The 10,208-nt window shown below is 38.2% G+C and overlaps 3 protein-coding genes across 4 annotated transcripts in view; all 3 read right to left on the bottom strand.

The window, feature by feature from the left end:
* The window catches only part of LOC118333247, a 6,055-nt gene extending 4,011 nt beyond the window's left edge, over window positions 1-2,044 (bottom strand). Inside the window, exons 1-3 of the mRNA XM_035668806.1 lie at window positions 1,925-2,044; window positions 1,569-1,796; window positions 464-596 (exon numbers count right to left, since the gene is read on the bottom strand). Of these exons, the coding sequence (XP_035524699.1) occupies window positions 464-596; window positions 1,569-1,715 (280 nt within the window). The 5' untranslated portion in view covers window positions 1,716-1,796; window positions 1,925-2,044. The remainder of the gene's footprint in view (window positions 1-463; window positions 597-1,568; window positions 1,797-1,924) is intronic.
* Window positions 2,045-4,294: 2,250 nt separating this feature from the next.
* Window positions 4,295-7,376, bottom strand: LOC118334083 (transforming growth factor beta activator LRRC32-like). The gene is made up of 2 exons (XM_035669904.1): window positions 7,073-7,376; window positions 4,295-6,899 (listed from the first exon to the last, which is right to left on the bottom strand). Exons 1-2 carry the CDS (start codon window positions 7,160-7,162, stop codon window positions 5,031-5,033), a joined length of 1,959 nt encoding a protein of 652 aa, XP_035525797.1. The 5' UTR covers window positions 7,163-7,376; the 3' UTR covers window positions 4,295-5,030.
* Window positions 7,377-7,433: 57 nt separating this feature from the next.
* Window positions 7,434-10,169, bottom strand: LOC118334084 (tumor necrosis factor ligand superfamily member 13B-like). 2 transcript variants are annotated; one of them, XM_035669906.1, is made up of 6 exons: window positions 9,955-10,169; window positions 9,742-9,829; window positions 9,560-9,616; window positions 9,363-9,475; window positions 9,122-9,272; window positions 7,434-8,147 (listed from the first exon to the last, which is right to left on the bottom strand). In XM_035669906.1, the coding sequence occupies exons 1-6, from the start codon at window positions 10,138-10,140 to the stop codon at window positions 8,035-8,037; spliced, it is 708 nt and encodes a 235-aa protein (XP_035525799.1). In that variant the 5' UTR covers window positions 10,141-10,169; the 3' UTR covers window positions 7,434-8,034. The 2 variants fall into 2 exon arrangements, with proteins under 2 accessions (XP_035525799.1, XP_035525798.1); XM_035669905.1 differs by having other exon boundaries at window positions 9,122-9,475.
* Window positions 10,170-10,208: the final 39 nt, after the last annotated feature.

Raw genomic sequence — 10,208 nt, 5'->3', positions numbered from 1 at the left:
ATCATTGTTGTAGGCCTAAAGTCATTCTTACATTCTCCAATTGTAAAAATATGTAGTCATTGCACATGAAAGAAAAAAAAAAGAAAAAAGAAAAAAAACATGTCTCAATATTTCATCAACTAAAATGTGCGTCATATATTGCGTCTGGCGCCTTTGTGTTTCAAAAGTATTTGCTGGCCCTTGGAGCACCACAAGCACAGTGCAATCTAGTTCCATTATACTCAACACAATCTCTATGGCCAATGTCTCCAAAACTCACACTAAAACAATCTACATGTAGAAATAGCACTACAAGTAAGATGATTTTGGGGTGAACTGCCCCTTCAGAGTACAGGATCGATAAGCAGTATCGGTAAGAGTAGTGCCGTTACAATCAAGACCTTTGGTACATTTCTCTTACACAAGGATATTAGCAATGTCACATTAGCAGCCACATAAACAGTACGATTAATTCTCGACTTACCAACTGTGAGGTCCTTTAATAAAGCCGAGAGCTTGTCAACAGCTTGACATTTTGTATCCAAAGCCTTAGCGAGATCACTGAACGCACTCGTGGGAAAAGATGAATTGAAGAAACCTTGAACCTCTTCATAGGCCTGAGGGAACAGTGCAACAAGCTGAAGTGATGAGACTTCTTCTGTTCATCCAACAATAGAAATAACAATCACTGCTGTGCTTATTACTCAACAACAATTTTGGTAATGATCTGACTAATTTACCAGACAATTTGCCATTAACTCACTGGTTTAAAGCTTCTAACATGTTTAATCATTTTCTGCTCACTGAATATCTTCAAGATAGGACTGCAAGAAATAAATAAGCCATACTGCAATTATTTTGAAAGATGGGATTGCGATATGATTCACAATTAGTGGGAATGATCATTTTTGCAATCACAATTTTAATTTTAACTATTAAAATTGTGATGATGTGACATTTGTTGGGCGTCTGTACCAATCAAACCTGTTTTCTTACATCTGGAGAACAAGATTTGTAGGCCGGGGAATCTCTGTAGCTCCACATAACTTCATTATGCTGTTTTGACACACAATTTACCTTTATCCAAACATCACAGTTTCAGTGATTTGGATAATATTGCGACTCATTTTGCAGCCATACTTTGGGATTTGGATTGGTTATCCAAAACAAAATTTTAAATTAGTTGGAAAGATGCTAAATCTATGATGGCACTGACTGCAGCTCTGGCAACAATTGTATGTAAAAATAAGCACTTGTTTCATTCATATTTAGCAATCTTAGCTCAGGGGTTATTTTTCATGTCAAGGACCCCCACAATAAATGCACATTTGACCATGAACCCCCAATTTAAGAGGATTTGTCTTAAGGAAGATTTTTTTTATGTTTAGGTTTTAAGATTATTATTCATAGTCAATCAAGGATCAATAAAATATTCCATTCCTTTAGCTGTAGACCCCCATACAACCCACTCAATGACCCCAGCTTTAACACCACAGGCTTTTGCTATTTGACCATGTGGCCTCTAGCTAACTGTTAGCTAAATGAACTTACAGATAATAACACCCGGAGGTGTCCACATTAAACATTACCTTCTTGGTGAAGTTGAGAAGCTCTTGTTCCAAAGTATTTCGGGCATTTTCCAGCAAGAAGAGTTTGTAAATAAGCTGGACTTTCTGGGCGGTTATGGAGGGGTGGGGCTGGCGGTGGACAACCTGCTGCTGAGGAGTCATGGTCATCCGGGAGGTGTTTCCTGCTGCTGGAGCTGGAGCTGGAGCTGGAGCCGCGGGCTTTCTCTGCACGTCAATTATCTAAGTTAACTAAAAAAAAAAAAATTTAAAAAAATGTAACGATATTGTTAGATATTACCAGTTTTTAACGGGACTCTTTGTTCACAGCTTTAGGGTTTTTTGGCTCTGGAGGGTGCAGTAATTCTTCTTTATTTCACCTCCTTCTTCTTGTCCTTGAGGGATTTCTTCTTCCAGCATGTGTCCTGCTCTTTCTTCAGCCGCAGGTAGCATACACCGGGGAGCCTGTGCCCGCCATGTTGGAAACCTTGTGTTGCAGCATACTGTCAATGGTTGCAGCAGAGGTAGTTATCTAGATAAAGTGGATTCAAAGGAAATGTGTTGACCTTAATCTTAGCGGGTGTCCTGCTCTTTCTTCAGCTTATCTGTCACCATAGCAGAGTTTTGGGAGGACTTTTTACAGTCACCCCTTACTGCCTTCAGGACAATGTGGACTAAAACAGGAAGGCTTTTTAACATGATGCATTGGTGTGCTGGACTGTCAGAACTGTGTGCCAAAGAATCATATCTTTATAACAAAAGTGTACAGTGCACAGGTGATGGGTTCCTGTGATGGATATGAAAAACATTTAAATCCATAAGGAAATAACCTGTACAGGGCCGCTGCTGGAAATGTGGGTGCCCTAAGATAATTGGTGCCCCGACCACAAAAAACATTAATACATATAATCATTAACCAAGACCTTAAATTCATATTTAAATAAAACAGAATCCATGATAGATCAATTAAAAATGCATACAAACCTAGATTAAAAACATGAACAGAACAATAGCAGTACATTTGTGCCTGTTTCTAGGCTACAGGATGTAATAGTTGTGATGTGCTACTTCGATTCGTCTCTAGAGGGAGCTCGCACATTTTTAAAGCCTACAAATCAGCACTGTACTTTGCCTAACCTACAAATGGATTGGGAAATGATGAAGATAGAATCGGGCTACGAAAAAAAAAGTTCAGTTCAGCTCATCTGTCACTGTACCGGGACTTTGCTGGAGCCCAACAGTAAAAAATATTAAAAGCAAATAGGCCTATACAGTATACAATCGACAGGCCCACAGCGGGCCACCGGGATTTTGCCCGTTTTAAATAATGGCCAGTGTATTCCTGACATCTGCATGAATAATGTTATTCCACAGAACTGCGTCAGCTGGTTCATGACCATTGTTACCCTCCTTATTCCAATGACGAGAAAGAAATAGATATAAACAGATATTTTTATAAATAATATTAAGAGCATTTCTGTATTATATATTTCCTCGAGTGACTTTCTATTTATACTGCTGGGAGAAGGAAGCACAGTGCGTTTGTTCAGAAAACTGCAATTCCAGGTCAGCATATTTCTAAATAGAACAGCGAATGAGAGCAGAACAAACAGCTAGATGCTGAGATAGTAACTTTGTCTTTGGGTTTACAGCAGAACTGCTGTAACAGATTTTCCTCTGACTTAAACAAGGTATGTGCAACAGTAATGGTATGCCACTGACTTGTACTACATTTGTATTGTTTCATACAGCGATATTTCTGAAGATAAAATCATCCTTATTAAGAGAGATTTTTTTTTATTAAGAGAGACAATTGGGAAGGTATATTTTACTTAGGATAGGGTTTATTGGAAATACAGTTAGCCTAGAGGGAGAGGCTGACAGTGATACACGTCTTCAATACTTGCTCTAATGTGCAAACAAACAAGCTGCTGCTAAAGTCTAAATGCCAGCTATCATTAATCACCAAGCAGAAGAATGAATACTATTTGCTACTTGCATTCCTATGGTTTTACACCTAATACTATCCACACAGTGTTCCTTTCTTCGAGTGCTCTTTGCTTGAACTTGTCAAGCTGCTACTTGATCTAGTTCCTAAATCTTGTGGGTGGGGCAACAAAGACATTTCCTACAGTTATATTGCTCAAGAGCCAGATTGATTGGCATCCTGGCTCTTGTGACGCTAACGCTGGCATCGCAGCCTTGGCTCTACCCAGTGGCCAAAGAGGTAATGGCCATGAGAATTGCAAAATGCCACTTTGCATCACTTTCAAGGAGAAAGATGTGTCAATAAAAAGACAACATGAGCATTGCTCAACAGGATATCCTCCTGCAACAGCAGTTTCTCCTTAGTGTCCCCTGAGCTACTTGCTCAGATTGTAACAAAACCTTTTTTGTTTTGATATTTTTTATAGTGCAACATATTGCCAATCAATTCACTTCATAAAATTCAAAGTTGGTTCACGTGTTGTTAGTTTAACCACATTTCAATTATTATGTGCTACATTGGGAAGTCTTATATTCGTAAAAGAATTGGATCCACATTCAGTCAGATTTATTGAGTGAGAATATGCCTCACACTGAATGATAGTAGCTTCTCCGGTCAATTTTTTATAACCTAGTGGAATTTGCTCAACAGAAATTCACAGAAAGAGAAATTTTTCCCCTTCCCAGAGCTCTATGATTTATTGTACAGGTACAGAAATGGGTGTTTCATATTGTAAAATGAAGATTGCCAACATGTTCTGGTTATTAGGTACAGCATGTTTATTATGTACAGCATAACAGTTGCCACATTCAACAGTCTCCCTGGGTCAGTGCCACATAATTTATACATGGCAAAACACAAAATAGTGACTTATATTAAAATGGATCTTCCATATACACACTTATTATTTTTATGCTCATACAGAAACTCGTACATGGTGTCTTTATTAGCGTAGTGTTCAGGAGTTCAGTCCAGATTCTGGGAATATTGTGCAAGGCCTCGCAGATGTCATAAAAATTTGAGCCAAGGTTAAACTTTTACTTGCAAACAAGCATTTCACAATGAAGGATGGGCAAAAATTCTCCGCCTGATTAGTGAATTTGGCATGCACTGTAACCAAACAGCCTGGGAGTCTATAAAGCCAATTTCAGTTACAACATTTGGCTGCACAGGTCACGCCATGCATGTCCTACAGACTAGTAATGTGCAGGGGAGTCATAAGAGAAAGCCTGAATGGAGATGGGAATTGAATCATTTGTAAGATGAGGATTTTACTGCATTATTAATTAAAGGTCTGTTAGTTTTTACAGTCTAAGAAGCCATTAAGTGCCACTTTGTTTATAGTTAAACGGGTCATGCAAACTGAAACTCACAGGATTTATGCTTCAGTTACTGCACTTTGCTCTCCAGTTCCTCACTGAATGTATTTGGTTTGCTTACTTTATATAACCCATGTGCATTATGTAGAACAATGTATAAAAATGACAACAGATTTTAGATCACACTATAAATGATATCTGTTTGCAACATACCTTCCTGATAAATATGATCAACACTATTAATATTACAGCTACAAATAAAACAATTATGATCATTTGTCCAAAGTGGATTTCCTGTGCTTTTGGATGAAACAAACAGTACACTGAGGTGTTTTTTGTCATCACAATGTTTCTATCACTTGAAAAGCATACAGTGTCATTGATATCGGGCAGCTTTATCTTCAACTCACGTAGGACTGTCAGCCATTTACTGTCACAACAGTTAAAATAATTTCCACTAATGTACATGAGATTGAGGTGTACAGATAAAGCAAGAATCAAAGAGTGGTTTAAAGACACAAAATTATTATTTCTTATGTCTATTTCTCTCAGGGGAGAGCAGCTTAAACTGCTAGGTATCATATCCAGATGGTTGTTAGATAAGTTCAGATGAGTTAACACTCGCATGCAGGGTAAAGATAGATCAGAGCTGTTCATGTTTATTTCACTGATAATCAAAGACTCAAGAGTCTGTTGCACACCTTCTAATGCATCCACTTGCATTACCATATGTGGATTCCTTGCAAGGTTCAGAGAAACCAGAGAGGTTTTTTGAAATGTGTTTGGGTGAAGCATTTTTATGCTGTTTTCTTTCAGATTGAGGTGTTTAAGAGTACGTAACTGCCCAAAGACAACACAGGATGTGTTGAGATCTATTTGCTGTGTTGATTGAGAGCTTTGCAAATGGTCCATAGAGGCACAGGGTCGCACAGAATTGTCTTGGAGATTAAACGTTTCTATTTGTGTGAGCGCACTGAGAAATCTCGGGGAAATGTATACAAGTCCATTTCTTTGCATGTCAAGATACTTTAAGGAGGGAAAGAAAAGCTGTCGGTGGTATCCTAATTCATTATCTTTTCTAACATGCCAGATGATGTTTTGCAGACAGTTATAACTGAAATTCAGAGTCTCTAAAGATGAGAGAAGGCTCAAAGTCTCCAGTGGGAAAGAGCTAAAGTGGTTATAGCTCAAGTCAATATAAATCAGTGGCATCAGCCTCCAGTTTGAGTGTAGGTTATTTTTTCTGACTGTTCTCTCCTTCATAATCTCATTATAAAGAGCATTGGCCTCTGATACCATTGTAGCCTCTGAATTTAAGGCACCAACCATATTATTCTGTAAATGTAGATACCTCAAATTGTTCATTTTCGGAACAATTGGGAAATAAATGAGATTGTTGTGACTCAGATCGAGAATTTCAAGACTGTACAACTGGTTGTCCTCACGCGTAACAAAGAACTCAACTGAATTTCTGCTGAGATTTAGATATTTAACTTGATGTAATTTAAAATCACAGATATATGCAAGGTTATTTTTGGCCAAGTTTAGTGTCTCTAATTGGCTCAATGGTTCAAATGTGCCCTGTTCTATCACTGATATCAGATTGTCATCAATAGTAATAGACCTCAAACCTTTGTTCTCCCTAAACAATTTGTGTGAAAGTCTTGTTAAAGCATTACCAGTCATCTTAAGTTGATCAAGAGAAGATTTGTTTCGAAGGTACTGTTCCACCGCATCATCAGTCAAATCGTTCATTGATATGTCCAAAATCTTCAGTCTACTGATGGATTGGAGGGCTTTGCTGTTACTGCCAAGGTTGTTGTTCAGAGCATTTCTGGACAAATTCAACTCTTCAAGTCGAGCCAGGTTTTCAAAAGCCCCTTCGGAGATGAGATCCAGCTGGTTGGAGCTCAGGTCCAGCTGCTCTAAGTATGGCAAAGCAAGTGTTTGCAACTGTCTGATGAAGTTATTGGACAGGTCTAGTCTTCTAAGCCGTGCATCCAAATCCAGAGGGACAGAATAGAGATTCTGGTTGTTCCAGGACTGCTTCTTGAAATGAAAGGAACATTAATCATAATCAAAGACCGAACCATGAAAACCAAAGTCAAACAACTTTAGCAGTTTAAGGATCTAAAAACCAGTAAAAGTTCAAAAAAGTATGGACAAAATGCAAAGATATTACACTTTAATATTAACATTTAAATCATTAATCGTGAGCCTACCTCTGGCTCATGATATGTCAGTCCAGTTGTATAGAGGTCATTGCTGAGTGACCAGAGTAGTAGAAGATGAGAAAACATATGTCTGACCATCTTCCCTCTGCTGCTGCTTCTGCTGCTGTACCACTACTGTTGTCAGAGCTCATATACACACCTCACACACACCCTCTTATAGCCATGCTTCATAAAAAAAACAAAAGCGAGAGAAAACAGCTGTGGACACCAGATAGACATTGATACTATATTTAGACAATAAAGGCTTGGCTACTGATGTGCCACCTACTATTAAGAAAACGTCAGAGTAAGGACCCTTTAAATTGTATGAAAACAGATTTTTGGACAAAGATGGTCATATTTCTGTTTAATGTAACAAATTGTACAGATGCATGAATTTAAAAAAAACAGAAATACCAACTGAGAATGAATTTGTACAAAGGAATATTATCCCATTTATAACAACTTTAATTTTATCATGATATGTTCAAGTATTTACAGGTTTGAGGAGTTCGTGTCAACCAGGAAAACACCCCCTGAGCAATATAAATTTATACTTTTGTTTGTTCCTGACATAGTCTTAGGAAAACGGAAACCATTCTAAAATAGACGAGAGGAACAAATAAACAGACAGCGCGGAGGTGGAGCTGGAGGGAAGCCCCCAGCAAGAGACATGCTAAAATAGACTGATGAAAGGAGGAAGCACACACAAACAATGATAGGGGACAGGCCCAGGTGGACAGCCTGAAAGATAGTTAAGCTAAAGGATTTTAAAAGTAAACTGACAGATGAGATGGGCAGATCATTAAAACAATTCATTATGTATTTTCCTGAGGTTAATGACAGGTCCCAGAAGTTTTCCTACTGCTGTCACTCGGTCCTTTATCAGCATCCCCTCACGCTGCTCAGTGTCAGTTTCTTACATCCTGCAACAATGAGCTGCATAGTTATCTTCTTCATACCGTCTTGTTTCAGTTTAGCCTTATGACACCAAAAAAGGTCTCTACATCCATAGTGATGAGGACTTCAGGCTTGTATGGTATCACCAGTTCCAGTTCATCGTCTTGTTGCAGCTGCACTAAACCTATGACAGAGGATACATAGAAGAAGGCATCAGAGAAGAGACAAGATGGGTGACACATTAAAGAAAAAAACCTATCTAGAGCCAGTGTTTGGTTTGTCTGTTTTGGACTACTATAAAAACAACATGGTGGACTCTACAAAAAGCGACACACGGCGTCTGTACATAAATATGGTTCATTCTAAGGTAACAAAAACATAACAATTCCAGAATAAGGTGATTATACACTAAAGAAAACATACCTATGAATATTATATTTAATTTCTGCCAATAGATCCTCCTAAATGTAATGCACGACACCGTTAAAATTAAAGGAATAATTAAACATTTGGGGAATTTTGGACGAATACACTATCTTGCCCAGAGTTATATGAAAATATTGATACCACTCTCCTGTACAGTAAATATGAAGCACCACCAGCCAATTAGCTTAGCATAAAGAGTAGAAACAAAGGGAAACAGCTAGCCTGGCTCTGTACAAAGGTACAACATCTTTCTACCAGCTCCTCCAAAGCTCACAAATTTAACATATGATATCTCATTTGTTTAATCTGTACAAAAACCAAACTGTAAAAAATTAAGGTTGTGGGTTAAGGGGAGCTATTTCTTGGCTAGAAGCAGTCTGGCAATCTCAGGGTGACAGTAGAACTCCAGGAAGTCACTACTCCTGGTCAAGAAATAATCTTGTACATAACTACTTGTATAACCACAATGTGTTGTTTTTACACCTAGGATTTTGTACATATTAACAAACAAGGTATATAAGCGCTGGTAGTTTTTATACTTATATACAGACCAAGGCCAGCTAGTCTGTGTGCAAAACTAACCTAACCATCTGCTTGCTGTAGCTTCATATTTTCAATGCAATTATTACAGCTGTATCAATCTCTTCATCTGACTCTTGTCTAGAAAGCAAAAATTTCTCAAAATGTGGAACTATTTTTTTTTAAGCGGCCGCACAGTAGTGCCTCACTAACCTGAAGTGTAGCATGTGTTGGCAGTGTTGGGAGGAGTTTCATCTGGCATATCTTTAAGGCAACACAAGAGCTCTGTTGAGGTGCCCTTGTTCGCGGAACCCCAAATTTGAATGATATAACCCACAACTGTGCTTGGCCTTTCAAACAAAACCTGTGAATTAAGCAGAACATTAGCTGAACAGTTGGAACAAATCAGATGTAATATCAACTTAGTTATGCTTGAATTAGAGTGACACAATACTTGTCCAAACACCAAGTAATAACCATCTTCTTGGACAACAATTCTGTTTTCCTTTTGTGAAATTGCATTTCCTTGCTGTACAGAAACAGTCCAAGGGATCACTGCTATATTTCCTAAGGGAAAAGGCAAGATACACTTATTCAAAATAATGGCATACGGTGTGATGCTAAAAGCCAAAGACTTGAATTTAGTTTTACCTCTTATGTCTGGCTGTTTGTTAGTGTTAGCTGTTAACTGTAGGAATGATGTTGGAGCTGGCAAGAAGCAGAAATAAACAAAATACTTTAATTTTATTAACTTAGCATATACAGTTTATGGTCTCACTACCAGATTAGACCGTAACTAATGGACACATTTTCAGTTCTCAGCTCCAACCCACCTCTGCAGCTGCCCTGTTCCCGTTTTACTCTCCTAGAAAATATCTTCGCAGAACTCTGAGCTTTTTGCAAAGTACTTGGCTTTATGTCCTAAGAGAAAACAAAGCATTAGGAGAAAATTTATTATTACAGCGCTATCTGAATACTCACTAATGGCATAAATCTCAGTAGTACAATGTCCAAGATGACTCCATCCTGTATAATCCGTGACATACCTCCCTTGTTTTAGACATCTTGGCCACTTTCCCATTGACTCCCTCAGAACGTGGCTGATTTAATTGTAGAATTATGTCCCCTTGGAGTTTGCGAAAATCATTTTCTAAAACACTGGCTCTGTGCACTAGGAAAAGACTAAGACAAAACATAAATGCTGTTAGTGATAATAAAGCATTGTAAAGCATTGTGAGACTAGTGAGACAGACTGGATGTCCTCAAGTTACTCAAATGGGTGAGGTCACACATCAGTTAA

This window comes from Morone saxatilis, unplaced genomic scaffold (assembly GCF_004916995.1).
Source record: "Morone saxatilis isolate NCDOM2014 unplaced genomic scaffold, NCSU_SB_2.0 Contig22, whole genome shotgun sequence".
Classification (NCBI taxonomy): domain Eukaryota; kingdom Metazoa; phylum Chordata; class Actinopteri; family Moronidae; genus Morone; species Morone saxatilis.
The sequence above is the reverse complement of the archived record's forward strand: the minus strand, read 5'-3'. Positions and strand labels throughout refer to the sequence as shown.

Coding starts and splice junctions, on each gene's coding strand:
- LOC118334084 (XM_035669905.1), bottom strand. CDS start 10,140: ATGCTTTACAATGCTTTATTATCACTAACAGCATTTATGTTTTGTCTT. Junction 9,830..9,954: donor AGATGTCTAAAACAAGGGAG/GTATGTCACGGA, acceptor GTTTTCTCTTAG/GACATAAAGCCAAGTACTTT. Junction 8,148..9,121: donor CAACACATGCTACACTTCAG/GTTAGTGAGGCA, acceptor CCTCTGTCATAG/GTTTAGTGCAGCTGCAACAA.
- LOC118334083 (XM_035669904.1), bottom strand. CDS start 7,162: ATGGTCAGACATATGTTTTCTCATCTTCTACTACTCTGGTCACTCAGC. Junction 6,900..7,072: donor TGACATATCATGAGCCAGAG/GTAGGCTCACGA, acceptor TTTCATTTCAAG/AAGCAGTCCTGGAACAACCA.